The sequence below is a fragment of the Felis catus genome, chromosome A3, assembly GCF_018350175.1.
Source record: "Felis catus isolate Fca126 chromosome A3, F.catus_Fca126_mat1.0, whole genome shotgun sequence".
In the NCBI taxonomy this organism is placed as follows: Eukaryota; Metazoa; Chordata; class Mammalia; order Carnivora; family Felidae; genus Felis; species Felis catus.
Genome location: NC_058370.1, coordinates 115,432,203 through 115,450,694, shown reverse-complemented (window position 1 = coordinate 115,450,694; position 18,492 = coordinate 115,432,203). Strand labels below are relative to the sequence as shown.

Here is an 18,492-nt window from a genome sequence, read left to right as displayed (position 1 = left end):
AATGCACACATACTCTCTTTCACTCAAAATAAATAAACTTTTAAAAAGTTGTTAAATATAGTCCATTTCGTATGGTTTCACTTAAGGTAAAAATGTTTTATTTGGTTTAGCCCAATATGTTACATACATTTCTCCAATCAAGTTCTTGGAAAATAACAGGTGAAAATACATCTATATACCTCACCACTCACTATAGGGTTAAGAGGAGAGCCAACACAGATTATATAAAAAGCTGAAATAACAGTAAGGTATCATTCAAGAACAAGAAAACAGTAATAGAGATTGATTGCCAATTCAGGACAAAGGCAATGACACCTGATAATGGAGAGTTGTGAAAATTATGGGTCTTTCAGTTCTGCACATGCTCAGTGACAGTGGAACCAAGACACCATTGCCAAACCACATACCTCTCAGTAAAATATTCAATTAGAGTGTATGATAAACTCCAGTATTGAGCTGATTTTAGTTTAGGAAACCCAAATGGTTGCTCTTAATAACACAATTATGGGACAGCCTTTAATTGCATGTAAAAGTGAGTTGGAAGAATTTGGCTTGACCTCTCCATCAGAGTCTTGCCAAGGCCTTATGTTTAGGGAGCAATTCCCAGGCCATCTGTAGGGCCCCCACCGCTCACTATTGTATGGTGGACTGGTTGACTTTAGGGATCCCTGTGTAAGCCTCACTTTCCTCATTTGTGAAATGATGACAATAATGTGCCTGTTACAGAATTGTTTTAAGACTCAGATGAATCTGGGCTTGTCAAGTACTTAGCACTGTGGCTGGTAAACAGAAAGTGGTCAATAAATAGTGGTTATTAGCATGATTATGATGATAATTTTGATTATGAAAGTACTGTGCAGAGAGCCGAGCCCCACACCTTCAGAGATGAGAACTTGCTCTTATTAATGACATCTAATCTCAGAGGAGCTTGTAGGGGTGAGGCATCACACACAAGTGCTTAGCTTTGCTACTTCTCTGCACCCACTGAGAGCCCAAGAAGGAAAAGAAAGACTCTGGGGGACAGGCGGCAGGCCTGGCTGTCTGCTGGTGGAGGAGGTGGTCCGCTGCTCTGGGAGAGAAGAGAACTTTGATGGGAAAAAGAGAAAGCAGGCAGGCAGGAGAGAGAGGCTCCCTCCTCCGTGCACAGACCTCAGACCTATCAGGTTCACTGTGTTACCCCCTGGGTTGCTTATGGCTTTTCCAGGGAAGAGCCTGCTCTCATTTTCTCAAGCAGGAAGGGTCTACAGAACTTGACATTTCACTTTTGTGTGCAGCAGAAAAAGCCAACCAACTCTCTCTCCTACCTGTCATTTTAGGGAGAAATTTTTTGGCTTATTTCTTTTATTTTTCCATCTTGCTTCACTGTGAAAGGTAAATAAAGGCAGAAGACTCAGCTGGCTTAATTAAAAAAAAAAGAGAGAGGGAGGGATAGAAGTTCTACCTGCTAGTGAGGATAAAACTTTGTCTTACCTCTGGTTTATCTCTTGAGTCTAGCAAGAAAAATGGCACAGGAGCTGGAAAAATGGCAAAAAGAGTTTATATAAGCTTCTTAATGAGAGAGACTGTGAACTAATGGATTAAGTTCAGAACTAGAGTGAGAAGCAGGCAAGAGATGCAGTTGGTGGCTATAAAACCTGGTCTGCTCCCCTCAGTGTCTATGAAGTAAGTTTCACTCAGTCCCTGTTGTGTCTTCTGCTGAATTGGGTGACTGTGTTAGTCTGTCAAGCATGCAACAAAATCCTGCAGAGTGGGAGCTTAAGCAATAGACATTTACTTCCTCACAATTGTGGAGGCTGAAAGTCTAAGACCACGATGCCAACACAGTCAGGTTCTGGTGAGGACTCTCTTTCTGCCTTATAGACAACCACCTTTTTGATGTGTCCTCACATGACAGAGAGTGTGCGCTCTCCCTCTTGTCTTATAAGGCCACAGTCCTATTGGAGTAGGGCCTTCTGCTTATGACTTCACTTAACCTTAATCATCTCCTTAAAGGTTCTATCTCTAGAAATAGTCACAGTGGGGGTTAGGGCTTCAATATATGAATTTGGGGGAACACAATTCAGTCCATAGCTGTGACTAACCCCAGGCTGTCCCAACAACTCTCTGCCCCTGGGAGCACACTTTAGGCAGTGTGCAAGCAAAGAGGAAAGGGGGCATATCAGAGAAGAGGTGAAGGATGTCGGTAAACACAAGTGAAAATGACCCAACAGCACCGAGTGTATAAACATTATTCAATTTTGTGGAAAGACAATAAGGGCTCCTGAATGGCAGAAATGTCTTAGATGATAGTATCTTTGGTCTGCCAGCACCTAGTGCCAGGTCTGGCACATAGTGGGTATTCTATAAAATTCTTGTAAGTGTTGGTGGAATGAATGCCACATATTAGCTGTTTTTAAGTGTGTTTGGTGGAGCAGAAGCCTCCACAGAGAACAGATTCGGAGGTCATATGGTTTGGAAAATATTTCAAGTCCAGTAGTCCTCATGGGGATTCACAAAAGCTTCTTCAAAGAACTGTTCAATAAAAAACAATGACAAAAACACTTATTTAAGCTTGCCTTCAGGATTTTATACATACATAACCAGCAAGTCTTTTTAAAAAAAAGTTTTTACATTTATTCATTTTTGAGAGACCGAGAGAGACAAAGCACAAGCGGGGGAGGGGCAGAGAGAGAGGGAGACACAGAATTCGAAGCAGGCTCCAGGCTTTGAGCTGTCAGCACAGAGCCCGACGCAGGACTTGAACTCACAAACTGTGAGATCATGACCTAAACCGAAGTTGGATGCTTAACCAACTGAGCCACCAGGCACCCTGCAAGTCCTTTTGTTGGAAAATTCCTATTAATACATAGGAAAGATGCAAAAAGTTAAATGACTTCAGAAAAAAGAAAGAAGCCCCAAAGTTAAATGACTTCAGAAGATTCCAGCTCAAGTCCTCATTCTGCCCCTTATTAGCTACAAGATGCTGAGAAAGTTTTCTAAGCACTTAGCACCTCATAGAAGGTTGTCTTGGATGCATAGTCTGAATTTAATTGGGTTGATTCCTGCTTTCTTTTTTAAATCCATGTTCTCCAGAAAATTATAATAGGACACAAAAGAATAAGAACAGAGCCTCAGATGGACATGTGATACAATACCAAAAGCTGTGACTTATGTGTAATTGGAGGCCCGGGAGGAGAGAATCAAGATAGTAGAGCAGAAAAAGTTTTTTGTAGAAATGGTCAAACTCTTCCCCAGTTTGGAGACAAACTTTTGAATCCAAGAAGCTTGAAAAGTCAAGAAAACCAGGACTAGACACATCATAATCAAGCTGTTGGAAACCAAAGATAAAAAATGTTTGAAAGAGCTAGAGAAAAATGACACATGAAATTGAAGGGAACAATGATGCAAAGGACTCCAGATTTGTCACAAGAAGCCATGGAGGATGGAAAACAGTGGAATAACTTTAAAGTTGCTGAAAGAAAGAGATGTTAGCACAGAATTCTGTGTCCAATGAAAATACATATCAGGAATCATAGTGAAATAAAGAGATTTCAGATGAACAAAAACTAAGGGAATTAATCATCCAAAGACAATGCTCCAGAAGGAATGATGAATGAAGTTCTTCAATTTAATAGGCAATAGTAACAGGGAAAACTGAATTTTCAAGAATGGCATATGGTAAATATATGAGTAAATATGCAAGACTGTTTTTTTCCTCTTATTCTTTAAAATACATATATGTGTTTAAAGCAAAAATGAAAACATTGTCTGGAGATGCTTCAAAGTATTTGGATATCATTCATATGACTGTAACATAAGGAACAGTAGAAGGGAAGTAAAGCTAGCCACATGGCTGCAAGTGTTCTATTTTACATGAAGTGGTGCAATAGAATCATGAAGATTGAGTAAGTGTATTATAATCCCTATATAACCACTAAGAAAATAATAAAAAGAGATATAGCACCCCCCCAAAAGACAATAGATAAGATAAAATGTGATACTAAAACATGCATATTCAAGTAATCAAAAAAAAATCAATAAAGAGGGAATAGTGGATAAACATACAAAAAATAGACATAAATCCAAGTATATCAATAATTACATGTTAACTTTAGTTAAAAGGCAGAGATTCACAAAGGAGATAAAAAAGCAAAACTCAGCTATATGCTGCCTGTGAGACACACTTTAAATAAAAAGACCAGATAATTTGACAGTAAATGGATGAAAAGAATTATGCCATAAAAACAGTAAGCATAAGAAGGCTGAGGTGCATATTAATAGATTTACCAAACAGACTTCATAGTAAACAGTATTGCCAGGGATGAAGTGGGGCATTTAATATTGGCAAAAATTGATCAGGAAGAAATAAAATCATTAATGTGTAGGCACCTAATAATACAACCAGAAAATACATGAACCAAAACTTAACAGAATTAAAGTGAGAAATAAATAATTCTACAATGATAGTAGAATTTAGCACTCATAGTTTAGCAACTAATAGGGCAACTAAACAAAAATTTTAAAAATCAGTGAAAACATAAAAGATCTGGATGACACTGTTAATCGCTTTGATTTTATTGGCACATACACTGTACTACATCTAAAAATGCAGAGTATACATTCTTTTCAAATATATGAAATGTATTCACCAAAACAGAAAATACACGGGGCCATAAAGTCATGTATTTCCAAGGAGTGAATTACACAGAATATTCTCTAACCATGGCACAATTAAAATTTTAAGTTAGTACCAATAAGATAGTTAGGAAACCCCCAAATACCTGGAATTAAACACACTTCTAAATAATTTATGAGTCCAAGATGATATCATGATGGCAATAAGAAAACCCACAGACGTAGAAGGAAGTAAATAGTACAGACAAGAGCACAAATTCATAAAAGAGAAAAACAGTAGAGAAAATTAGCAAAGTGAAACTTTTCCTTTGAGAAGACCAACAAAATAAATAAATCCAGAATCAAACAAGTTGAGGACAAAAGAGTGGGAAGACAAGTCACCAATATCATCATTGATAAAGGGTTTATTATCATAAATCCAATAAATATTAAAGAGTTCATAAGAGGCCACTACTACGAAGAAACTAATGTGAAAAAATTTGCTGTGACATGAAATGGATGAATTTCTTGAAAATTACAAGTATCAAAGTTGACCCAAGAAGAAAGAAAATTTGAATAACCCTATATCTAACCAAGAAATTGAATTTGTTAACAAAAGCTTCCCCCAGAGAAATTCCCAGACCCAGATGGTTTCACTGGTGAATTCTCTTACACTTTCCAGGTCAAAATAGCACCCATCTTGCACAAAGTTCTTCAGAAATTAGAGACGGGAAACACTGCTGAACTTACTTTATCAGGTCAACAGGAGACTAATAACAAAGCCTCGCCAAAGAATCCACACCCCCCAAAAAAAGTATGGATCACTATCCCTCATGAGCAGAGACGGCAAAGATCCTTCACAAAATTTCATCAAATCAAATCCAACAATGTAAAAAAGAAAAGAGAAAGAATAGCACATCAAGGCTGAGCGAGATTTATTTCAGGAATGTAAGGTTGGTTTCATGCTAAAAAAAAAATCATTGTAATTAACCATATTAAAAAGCTAAAAAGAAAACCAATAATTAAAATTATTTGACAAAATTCAACATATATTTATGATAAAAACTCTCAAAGGAGAGTTACCTAGAAAAAGTAAAAACATTCTCAGACTAATGAAGGGCATCTATAAAAACCTACAGCTAAAATCATAGTGACAGAAGAATATTTTTCCCAATTATGATCATAGTTAAGGCAAGAATGCCATTGTCACATTTTTTCTTTCTTTCTTTTAAAAATTTTAAAGTTTGTTTATTTTGAGAGAGAAAGTGCAAGCAGGGGAGGGGCAACGAGAAAGAGAAGGAGAGAAAGAGAAAATCCTGAGCAGGCTCCTTGCTGCTAGCATAGATCCCGAAGCGAGGCTCAAACCCCCTAACCATGAGATCATGACCTGAGCCAAAGCCAGAAGCCCAACCAACTGAGCCACCCAGGTGCCCCTGCCACCACTTTTTTTTTAAGCATTCATAATAACCATTTTTACTTAACACTGTATTGGATGTCCTAGCCAGCTCGTTAAGAAAAGGCAAAAAAAAAAAAAAAAAGAAAAAAAAGAAAAAAAAAAAGAAAATCAGGAGGAAAAATGGTCCTTATTTGATATTTTGATTGTAGAAAATTCTAGGAAATCTACAAAATAACTAACAGAATTAATGATTGAATTTAGCAAGATACAAGGTTAATATAAAAAAATTAGTTATTATATTCTAGCAGTAGGCAATAGGAAAACAATAGCATTCTATTAAAAATACTTGGAAAAATATCTAACTAAAAACATCCAAGCTGTCTGCATCAAAAACTATAAATCATTGCTGAGAAAAATTAAAGAAGACCTAAATAAATGGGGAGATGTATTAGCTTCATTAATTGGAAGCCTCAGTATTGCCAAGATGGCAATTCTCTCCAAATGTATCTACAGATTCAATACAATCCCAACTGAAATTGTAGAATGTTTTTTATTAAAGAAATGGATAAGCTTACTCTAAAATTTACACTTAGATTCAAAGGACCTAGAATAACCAAAGACTTTTTTTTAAAAGAAATATTTTTTTTAAAAAGTTAGCCAACCCACCTTCAGCTGGCAAAAAGATAGACAATTAGATAGACCAATGGTGCAGAGTGGAGAATCCAGAAACAGACCACAACATAAATCGTCAATTATTTTTTTGACAAAGTTTCCAATTTTCCAAAGTTTCCAAAGATTAAATGGACATAGAAACACCTTTAAAAAAAAATGATGCTGGATCAATTGGATATCCATATGGGAATCAAAGTAATCACAAACATAAAGATAAAACTTAAAATTATAACACTTTTGGGGTGCCTGGGTGGCGCAGTCAGTTAAGTGCTTGACTCTTGATCTCTGCTCAGGTCATGATCTCACTATTCATGATTTCAAACCGGGCCTTGGGCTCTGCTCTGCAGGTGCGGAGCCTGCTTGGGATTCTGTCTCCTTCTCTGTGCCCCTCCCCAGGGGTGTGTGTGTGTGTGTGTGTGTGTGTGTGTGTGTGTGTGTACGCGCACGCACGCTCATGCTCTCTCTCTCAAAATGAATAAACAAAAATTTTTTTTCAAATTGAATTAGAAGAAAACAGAATACTTGCATAGAGGAAGACACAGGAAAAATGTTTGCAAACTTAAGGGTTGGAAAATATGTCAGTGACAGACCACGAAAAGATGAGCCTTACAAGAAAAAAAAAATGCATCAGTTAGACTTTATCCAAAGCGTGAAAGACACCATTAAGAAAACAAAAATGCAAACCACAGGCTAAGAAAAAATATGTGTGACATACGTTTCAGGCAAATGACTTATAACCCAGAATATACAAAGAACTCTTTTAAATCAGTAAGAGGAAAAGAACCCTTTAAAAATGGTAAAAAATCAAACATTTTCCCAAAAAACAAAAATAGGCAATTACCGACATGAAAAAATGCTTTACATCTTAAGTCATCAAGGATATGCAAATTATTGCTACAACGAGATAGACACCACACACTCATTAGAAAGGCTAAAATTTCAAACGCTGACCATCCTATGTGTCTGTAGGGAGATCAAACAACAGAAACGTTCGCACGCTATTGGTTCGTATGTGACACGGTAGGACCACTGAGTGGAATTTATGGGTTTGTCTGTGCATATATTCAACCTCACTGAATATACCACATTATTTTCCAAGGTTGTACCAATTTATAATCTCACCAGCAATGTAAAAGAGTTCCCATCACTGTCTCCTCACTAGCACTCGTTTTTGGCAAACGTCTTATTTGTACCCATCTGATGGGAGTAAAATGCCAACTCCTTGCAGTCTTAATTTCTGTTTCCCTGCTTACTGGTGAGACTGAGCATCTTTCAATATGTTTATTCTTCATTCACATTCCCTCTTATGTGAAATGAATATTCATATCCTATGCCCATTTGTCGACTGCGTTGTCTTTTTCTTCGTGATTTGTAGGAATTCTTTATTTACTTTGGATAGTCATCTTTTCTTGGTCACATGTGTTGCAAATATCTTCTCCCAGTTGGTGGCTTATCTTTTTACTTCCTTTACTGTGTCTTTTGATGAACACAGATACTCTTCACTTTATACAAATATAAATGTGTTACGACTATTTGCTTAGAAATTTAATTTTTATAAATTGAGCCAAATGTTAATACTTATGGGAACTTAATATAAGAAACTTTGGGAGAGAGTCTCTCTTTTAAAACAGGAAGTTTAGGAGTGCTTGGGTGGCTCAGTTGGTTGAGCAACTGACTTCGGTTCAGGTCATGATCTCAGGGTTTGTGAATTAGAGTCCTGTGTTGGGCTCTGTGCTGACAGCTCAGAGCCTGGAGCCTGCTTCATACTCCGGGTCTCCCCCTCTCTCTGCCCCTCCCATGCTCATACACTGTTTCTCTCTCAATAATAAATGTTAAAAAAATAAAACAGGAAGTTTATTTGCAATTAACACATTCATTCCCCTAAAGCATGGATTTAAATTAAAAAAAAATTTTTTTAATATTTTATTTATTCTTGAGAGAGAAACAGAGACAGAGAGACAGAGCACGAGCAAGGGAGAGGCAGAGAGAGGGAGACACAGAATACGAAGCAGGCTCCAGGCTCTGAGCTGTCAGCACAGAGCCTGAAATGGGGCCCGAACGCACGAACTGGGAGATCACGACCTGAGCTAAAGTCGGATGCTCAGCCGACTGAGCCACCCAGGCGCCCCTAAATTTTTTTGTATAATTTTATAATAATATGTTTAAAAAATACAATATTCAAAGCAACATTCTGAAATGAACTTGCAAAGAAACACTTTGACTACTTAGGAAATGATGCTTAGGTTTCTAGAAGCAAAGATCACCTTATCAAAACCAATTACATAACTTTCCCTCTTTTTCTTTTTTCCCTTCCAAAAATAAAGTTCCTTCTTTAGAGGAACAGAAGAATGCCACATACGTGTGGTCATGTGAGTTGAGATATAGAGAGAACACACCTTGATTTTTTAAAAAGTATTTGATAAAATTTCTCTTTCTTCCCTGTATTTATATAAGGTGGCAAAAACAAACTCGACTGTAAGACTGGGTTGGTTGTATCTTGTAGTATTGTACGGTCCAGAAATACAGTGTAGTATAGCACAGGAGAGTATGCAGAAGTCACAATTTGAGCCAGAAATTATGGATGAATAATTCTGGATTATCTCAAAATCATTGTACTGTGATAATCACAGAACTCTGTCCCTTGTCCTGTCCTGTTTAACATTTGTATCTTAATCCTGGATGAAGATGTTGGCATGAAAATGAAGATACTTTTCAACTTTTCCATCATTTTAATGATATAAAGGAAGAACAATTATCCAAGCAGATGGCAGATTTAAAATTCTAAAGGACCTCCAAGCTGAGAACATGGAAGTTACCCAGGGAAACTGCAAATCTGTCTTCTCATTTAAAAGTTAACTGTGCAAGTAAATAGTGAGTGGGATTTGCCTTGGCTCAGTTTCATTTTGAAAAGATTTTGTACGGCTTACTTGGCTTCCTATTGTGAATAAGGCAATGTGGTGAAAGACGTGCCCACCCTGAGCTGCTGCCACAGCAGGAAGGCACTGCTGTAGACACCATGGGAGCTTCTGGTCCTGTACAAAGTTGCTCTTGACCCGTGGTGGACATCCAGTCCACTGTGTTCAGTTCCGGGGGTGGGGGTTACATTTCAAGCAGCACAGCAATGGTGTACCCTTAATGGTAGCCAAAGCAGGGTGTTAGGGTAGCTAGCACAGGGCACCTGGCCAGAACAGAGCCCTTTGCTTGCAGGCAGGGTTTCCCAGTGCAGTTATACCTGCCTGGAAAAGACAGGGATTTTTTTTCTAATGGCACAAGAATGCCATCACCTAAACACACAAGGAACCTAGAGATCACTTCCTGGGAAGTGGGAGATCTAGATGTGTTCACTGGGAGAAAGACAGACCGAGGGACTTACAGGGACTGTCAGACCCAGCCCAGAAGTTCTGTTCCCAGCCCTCCAGAATAATCCTGGTCTGACAGAGCACAGATTCAGCCACCCCTGGTCCCACAAAAATCAAGCTCCCTGTTGCTGTTTGTTCGACCTCACCAGGGTTATGTTCCTATTCAGAAAAACTGGGTTTTGCCTTGACCTTTTAAAAATTAAAAAAAAAAAAAAAAGACCCATGAGATGGTGGTCAAGAGCATGTGGGATCAACTTGAAACTTTAGTTTGACTTCAGATATCGCTTAGTGACTGAGTGATCTTGATCAATGTTCTTACTATCTGAGCCTCCTTTACTTACAAATAAAATGGGCTGGAGGTGGTGGTAATAAAACCAGCCTCAGAGCATGAGGTAGGCATTAAATACCAACATTCTTTAAAAAAATTTTTTTTTAATGTTTATTTTTGAGAGAGAGAGAGAGTGCGAGCAGGGGAGGGGCAGAAAGAGAGGAAGACACAGAATCTGAAGCAGGCTCTGAGCTGTCAGCACAGAGCCCAATGTGGGGCTCAAACTCACAAGCCGTAAGGTCATGACCTGAGCCGAAGTTGGACACTAAACTGACTGAGCCACCCAGATGCCCCAAATACCATCATTCTTATTAAGGGCTCTGTGTGGGAAGTAAGAACTGTGTGGTAGGTCTTCTGATGATCACGCTGTCAGGATCTCCTCAGGTGCCCACTACCCTATCCATGAACCTGAGCCCTGTAACAGGCGATGGGCAGGCCAGGCATTAGCCAGTTGCCTCCTGACGCCCAACAGTAGTTTTCTCTGGGTCCCCAGAGTGGTGCCCAATAGCCTAGCACATGTGGCTAATGAGCACTTGAAATACAGCAAGTGCAACTAAGGAACTGAATTTTAAATTTTATTTTATTTTAATTAACTTACATCTAAATTTAAAGATCTACACTTGCTAGTGGCTGCCTTGGTGAACAGTGACGAAGAAAAGATCTGCTAATGGCATGGATGACCATGTGCGCTCTCCAGTGGCGATAGTCAAGCTGAAATCGGAAAAACTTAAAAGTGGGGGGGTGCGGGGGGAGGGGGTGGTGGTGGTGGTGGTGGTGCAGAAGAATCCTTGCATTGGACAGATCCTTTCAAGAACTTTGACCTGCAGGGGTTCTCTCAACTGCTTTTCCTCAACATCCAAGTTTTGCCACCAAATCATCCAGTCACTTTCCGCCAGCAGCTCTGCAGGCTTTACAGTGACAGGTGCAGGGCTTGCCTCCAGGAGGAGCTTAGCATGTCCCAGCAACAAAGGGTGATTGGGTGATTCTGTGTGCGTTTTGTTTTCAATCAGCTAAGAAACGGGAAGCCCTGAGTTCAATTGTTCCCTGCCCGGGAGTGATGCACACATCTCTCTCCTGGCTGGTGTTTTTCAGAACAATGGAAATAAATCTGATGTAATGTAGCGGAACACGACAAGGGATGGTTTTCCCCTTAACAAATACTCGTTTGAAATGGTGCCCAAACCCTGCACGAGGAGCGATCTATTTCCCACAACAGTGTTCCAGCAAAACCCATTACTAATTCCACAACTCAAATTAAAACTAACAGAGCTTGAAGGCTGGGGCTGACACTCTCTCTGCTGACAAGGAGCAAGAAGAAGGGTGGGGGAAGGGGCCCTGTGCACTCGCGTGTGTATGTGTTTAATTACACTGTTTAACACATTGAGAATAATTTAGCCACCGGAGTGGAGAAAATAAGGCACTTAACTGCTCTCTGGCGGAAAAAAGCCCCATGCAAACCACTTTCAGCTCTATGACACCTAGGCACACTTCAGGGCTTTGGAGAGAGAGCAGGGTGAAAGGAGGGAGAGGTAGATAGACTATGCCAGATGAAGGGGGAGAGAGAAGGGGGAGAAGTAGAGGGAGAGAAGAGGCAGGGAGAAACCGAGGGGAAGAGAAGGAGGGGGAGGGGAGGGGTAGAGAGAAAAGGAAAATTTTGTGCATATACAAATCAGCTGGGAGTAGGGAAGGCCCAGGACTATTTCTCAGGGAGACCTAGTAGGAGGTAGTGTGAAGGTGAAAGTGAACATAAATTATAGGTTTTAAAAAGATACTTAACACCCACACCAGTGCTTTTGCTGGGTCACTCCCTGACTTCAGAATCATCTGAGTTTCCTTGCCTTTGTGGCCTGAAAGCTGGGAGTGGGGTGTGTGGCCCCTGGAAAGGCAGGCCTCAGAAGAAGACTATGTGGGCTCCCTATGCAGGAGAAACTGAGGCTTAAGACCGAGGAAGAGAAGTTTGGCCCGCATTGGGAGGAGATTCCTATCCAGCTGCCAGCTTCAAGGCTGGCAACCGGGCCCGAAAGCAGAGTATGTCACTGTCCCCACCAAGGGGCATCTTTTCTGTTTCATTAGGGCTGAGAAGGGTCTGAGGTCATTACCCACGAAGGGCCACAGGAGCCAGAGAAACGCAAGAAGGCTCTAGCATGGCTGTAGATTTAGAAAGCTCCCAGACCTGGAACAGTTAACAGAGAAGAAAGTGCTCGAACTCTCCATTGCCTTCCAGGAACTCTGGGTTCAGCATCAGGGCTGAGAGCATCAAGGAGAGCGCAGTCTGGCGAGGAAGAGGGGGAGAGAGACAGCACCAAAACAGCTCTGTGGTCCATAGAGGTGTAGCCCCATCCTCTTTGCTCCCTGGTGCCCTCAACATGTAGACCCAGCCTCTTCTGACACCCAGGGTCTCACAGGCTCAGAGACCTCAGCTGCTGGGTCCCTCCCCCCCCCCCCCCCCCCCACCAGGAGCTTCTGTGGGGTAACAAAACGACTGCTGGCCAGGCAGAAGGGAGTCTGTGCCGCTCTGCTGAGGCTGTGAGCCGTGGGCAAGCTGTCCCCTCCTCTTGCCTTTGGGACACTCAAAAGGCTGGACTTCCTTTTAGGTGCTTTTCAACTGTTATGTTGTGTGTTTCTGGAACAGAAAACGTGGGTTCCCTAAATGATATTGGTGGGCAGACAATGAAATCGGAACCCACTGAATATATTATCCCTTTCAGTTAAATTGGGTTTGTCATGTGTGAACACAAAAAAAGAAACTTGCCTTTGCATAAAAAGATACTCCTTCCCATCCCCCAAGTTCTCTGATACGTGTCATTTAATCACAAAACAAGCCTAGAAAATTCCCTGGCAGACTGGCCATATATTCTGAGGACAAGGCAGAGCATTCCTTCTGGGTTCTATATGTGCCCCAGAAACACGATGTCATATTTGGTATGATCTTGGGATTTCTGGGTGTGGATTTTTTTTTCCACCCATAAAGAGAAGATACTTTCTACTTAGCTAATTCCAGCTCCTTCTTAAGCAAATTAGGGGGTGTTAGGACACTGGGGACTGTCATGTATCAAATTATAATCTGGGTCTTTAAGAGGTGCAATTTCTTCTTCTTTCTTTTTTTAACGTTTTATTTATTTTTGAGACAGGGAGAGACAGAGCATGAACAGGGGAGGGTCAGAGAGAGGGAGACACAGAATCTGAAACAGGCTCCAGGCTCTGAGCTGTCAGCACAAAGCCCGACACGGGGCTGGAACTCACAGACAGTGAGATCGTGACCTGAGCCGAAGTTGGCCGCTTAACAGACTGAGCCACCCAGGCCCTCCCCCCCCCGCCCCCCCCCCCCCCCGCCTTTTTTTAAAGCATCTGAATTCATTCTTCAACAGATTACAAACACAGTGGTTTGAAATCACACGCATTTGTTATCTCACAATCCTGTAGGTTCAGAAGCCTGGAATAATGTGCGTGGGTTCTGTGCTCAGAATCTCACAAGCCTGAAATCTAGGCATCAGCCTGCTGTGTTCTCATCTAATGTTCAGGCTTCTCTTCCAAGCTGACCACAGTTACCGGCAGAATTCATGTGCTGATGGTTGTAGGACTGAAGTCCCTGTTTCCTTGCTGGCTCTCAGAAACCATGAGGAGCTATTTCTGACCCATCCCCCCACCCAGGGAGCCCAGCCCCCACAGGGCTTACCTCCCAGAGGCGTGAACCAGAGAGGGTGTGCCAAGGACTGCGCACACTGGGGTTAGGGCCTTTTCTCTTTTTTTAAGTTTCTTCGGAAATTGGTTCTACATTTAGATAATCAATGTATTCTTAAATGATTTCCTCTTGGCCTATCTTGCAGCAGAGGAGGACAAAGAGAAGGAAATGGATGGGAAGGAGACAAAGTGAGAAGAGAGGGGGGCAGGGATACAGAAAGACAGAGACAGCAGGTGGATGGGGGTGGAGATCCTGAGGGAGACGGGGAGTGCAAGGAAGGACAGAACCTACTACTTAAAGTCCTTCTCACGCCAGCCCAGCATCCTGGGTTACTGAAATGGAGCCCACGCATCCTGCCCGTTTTTTCCCCCTCAGATGCAAATAAAACAGGTGCAGTAATGGAGACTCCCAAGGGAGTGCTCTGAAGTCCCCTCCTGCGACAACAGGCCCATAGAGCAAGTTCCGGGGCACTGCCTCTGGCCACCACACAGGGATGCCAGCAGCTGGACCTCAGGTGTCCCAGTGCATGTCTGGCATTCCTGGGCATCTCAGGCCCATGGAGGCCACAGGAGCGATGGGCCAGAGCTCTGGACTGGGAGCCTACTGCTGGCTCCACCAGTGGCCGCTCCCCACTGTGGTGGTGGGGGGGGGGGTGGTGGCAGGGGTGGGGAGATAGGGTCAGTAGCACCAGCAGCCAAGCACCCTAAGGGAGAGACTCCCTTTTCCAATCACCTCCAGGACGTATGACAATGGTGTGTCCCAAGCTGCTTGCTCTGAGACTTTTCTGAAACCAGGGTTCCACCCAGGTGGATGGGGTCACACTTGTGGGGTTGGGGACAGGGCATGGACCAGTGGGAGAGGAAAAGTCTTTTGAAGGGCACCTGAGTGGCTTAGTCGTTAAGCACCCAACCCGATTTTGGCTCAGGTCATGATCTCACTGTTCGTGAAATCGAGCCCAATGCGGGACTCAGCACTGACAGCCCAGTACCTGTTTGGGATTCTCTTTCTCTCTCTCTCTCAATAAATAAACATTAAAAAAAAGTTTTTCAAAAAGAGCTCCTGAATAAGTATGTCAAAGAGCACCACAAAAGAAAATGAACTTAGAGCTTGCGTGTGTCTAAATGTGTGTGCAAAGGTGAGTGAAGCTGAGAAAAGCAGGTGGCAGGGAGTTCCCATACACCTTCCTTTATTCTTTCTCACCCTGCCCTTAAAAATTGCAAGAAGGCGGCCAGAGCATTGGAGGGGGGCTGGGGTAGGAAGGGGGGACAAGGAGGAAGAGGAGCAGAGGGTCGAGGCAGGCCTTTGAGGCCCTGAAGGGAGGGGAAAGGCAGGTGGGAGAGGGACTGTGCCTGCAGAGCCACAGCTTGGGTTGGGCGGTTGATGCCTGAGCAGGGTGGGGGGGGGGGGGCGGGTAGCAGATACTGCCTCAGGAAGCCTCAGCCTCCCTCCCGCTGCCTAGGCCCGGCAGCCGCGTGCCGGAACAGACAAGGCCCCAAGGGAGTCATGGGGAGGCCTGTGCTCATCTGGAGAAAGTGACATGGTCACAGGAAGAAAGGAGGGTTTGCAGACAGTGTCAGAGGGAGACAGGGCGCTGGATCAGAACAGGCTGGGAATTGAAGGAATGCACCCTCAGTGGGCAGTGGTGGGCTGTGGCTGGTAGTCCAGCATCCTAGAAGCCAGCCCACCCTGAATGCCTCTGAATTTCTCCCCCAGGCAACTTTAGTACCTGAAAGGAGGCTGGGGATCTTGGCGATGGGGCATAATGACATAGCTCAGCCGGCTGGCAGTCACTTCTGGGTGAGGACTGGACTGGGGACAAGACTTGATGTTTGGCGAGGAGAACCGAGCAAACATTCCTAGGACCCCTCCTACCTCCAGCACTGATCCAGATGTGGGTCACTGGCCGCATCTCCTAGAGGCAGATGTGTGGTCACTTCCGATGGAGACACAACCCTAGGGGCTGTGGTCCAAGGGCCGTGATGGAGTCTGGCTCCGTCTCTGAGCTGCGTGAGGTCCTGGTCAGGCCTGATCTACAGGTATGGGAGGCGGGCACAGCAGAGCTGATCCAGCCAGTGATCAGAGGCGGAGTACTGCCTGAGGGACCATCATTTCAGCATAAAATTAACCAAAGGTCCTGGCCAGTCTCAGTTGTAAAGGTCCCCTGTGGCTGTTTTGGCAGCGGGAGGATGTTAACTTCAGAGTCCAGGGACTCCGAGGGAGCCCATCTTGGGTCACTACCTCGGGACAAGACACTTTTTGCATCTGCCATACCCAGCAGGGGGGAGGCAGTGGGATCAGCCTTCACTTCTTCACCCCTCCACCGGCTCTTAAAGACCAGCATTTGTTTATTAGCTAAATAGATGGTCTCTGAGCAGGAGGAGAGGATCTTCAGCTGCCTTTCGGCGGGGAGCATCACAGTTCAGGAGGGCCTGCCAGGCCCCTTAGGGATCACCTTGTTAACTATCTTAGTTATTAAAATAAGGAAATAGGGTTTGGCCAAGCTTTCCTGGTTGTTTATTGGGAGAACTAGCTTTGCAGACTGGCCAGCAGATGTGGCCTCCCGTGATATTACAGAATTTTTTATTCCAAACGGTTCTTGCAAAGCAAACAGCAGTGCATGGTAGTGAAGTAGTCCCCTGAGAATTCGGGGATAAAGACAGAAGCAAGACTCAACCCAGGGTGGCCTGGGCCCCAAGCAGTGCTTCCAACCAGGCTCTGGGTTTGGAAAGTGCAGGCTTACTCAGCTTAACCAGTTTCCCTGTTTTGTCCCCAGTCAGGCCTTTTATATGCAAATCTGAATCAGGACTCTCCTGGGAAGGAGGGATCAGAGAGACACAAACAGATTATGTTTGTAGATTATGTTCCCATCACCCAATGTGCTAAGTATTCAGTCCTCCCACAGGTGTCACGGAAAAAAAAAAAAAAAAACATGGTTTAGGTCCAGCTGGATACAGGTGGGGCAATGCGAGAGAATGTGCTCAATGACTATCCAGATCATGCCACCTGGGGGTCAGCCAAGTTCTGTTTCTTTCCCAGGACAAACAGGGCAGTTGGCAGGTCATAACCCAACTAGAACTCCAGAGGGAGAATGTCTGCGTTTACTCTGGTTAGCTTGGGTTCAAGCATAACAGCTAGAACTCAGTCTCCCTAAGAAGAGAATCACATCTCAAAGATGACCCAACCTTAGCAGCCACAGAGGCACAGGCAGGGACTGTGAAGCAACTGTTGGGGTAGAAGGAACCACCTGAATCTCTGAAGTGATCAGTCTTGTGGTTAACCCAGATTTTTCAACTTTGTTCTTGTAATTATTAAGCTAGAGCATTTGAAAACAAAAGGCAAGGTCTGGGCCCCATTCCTTCCTTCTGCAAATATTAAACATGTGCTATGTGTCAGAAGTTGAACATGGGTGGAAAAGGTGATGGGATTCCTCCCATCAGAGTATCCCTTAATGTCAACGTTGCCCTTGTGCACAAAAGCAAAGATCCTGTCATTGTAGGAAATATGCAAAGCTGAGATGATCTTCTCTTAGGGAGTCAACTCATCCCTTGCCCCAGTTTTCCTTAAAGCTTAACCTTGGACCATTTGCTCTGGTGGGAGGCTCAGCATCTGAAAATTAAGACGCTCTCTGGGGAAATTCATATGCTCACTCAGGTTTGGACCACCACCTTGGTCCAAAGCCCCGGGAGGTCACCAATCACACCCTACCTACCTGTTTCCTAGATGAGCGCATCTGATGTCAGCAGTATTCCAGGTCAGGACTGGCTCAGTAGCAGCAGCTTTGTGGGATGGAGAGTGGCAGAGGAGGGTGGCAGGTGAGTCAGCCCTGTGGCAGAGTCCCAGAGTTCCGGGTTCTTCCCTCAGGCTCTTCCTTATATGCGCTCACCAGGTAGTGCCCCACCTTAGTTAAACAAAGTCTCCTGGACCAAGCCTCAGGGCCTCCTGGAGGGAGGACAGTGAGTTTAACTGCAAAGTCTTCCAGACACTTCTTGGCCCAAGCTGACTGTCTCCTCCCAATCCTGGCTCACTTCCTGGAGCCCCCAGCTGAAGGTACAATTTCTTGGCTGCTGGATTGTGTTTCTCTCATTGTTTTCAGATATTTCAGTTTCCTTGTTTCACTACGGGAATCAAATGGGTGTTTCTACAAAAACCCCCTTGAAGCACAGAGGAAGTGCTAAGAAGCTCCAGGAAGCAGCCCTCCTTGCGCCTCATTCTCACACAGGATGTGCGGTTGCCAGGTGTTGTACATCCAGAGGGCCCACTCAGAGTAAATCACATCACCTGGGCTTTCTGTTGGCGAGACCATCTTCTTTCCCCAGATAGGTCTCAGCACACAATAACGCTTGGGCGTGGGCAAGGTCTCTGCATCATCACTGCTTAATGGATTGGGGAGAAAGGGTCAAGGTGCTTCCTGACTCCAGAACCCCAAGAGCCCAGCTCACCCTGTGTTGTAGGTGAGAATGGT

The 18,492-nt window shown here is 43.6% G+C and overlaps 1 protein-coding gene across 4 annotated transcripts in view; it reads right to left on the bottom strand.

Moving 5' to 3' along the window:
* CAPN13 (calpain 13) overlaps positions 1–18,263 on the bottom strand; it is an 82,907-nt gene extending 64,644 nt beyond the window's left edge. For 2 of the 4 annotated variants that reach the window (XM_045054722.1, XM_045054723.1), the window contains exon 1: positions 15,903–16,317. In XM_045054722.1, the coding sequence (XP_044910657.1) occupies positions 15,903–15,939 (37 nt within the window). In that variant the 5' untranslated portion in view covers positions 15,940–16,317. Of the gene's footprint in view, positions 1–1,470; positions 1,515–15,902; positions 16,318–17,739 lie in introns of those variants that run through there. The other 2 variants (XM_045054725.1, XM_045054724.1) reach the window with 2 other exon arrangements.
* Positions 18,264–18,492: the final 229 nt, after the last annotated feature.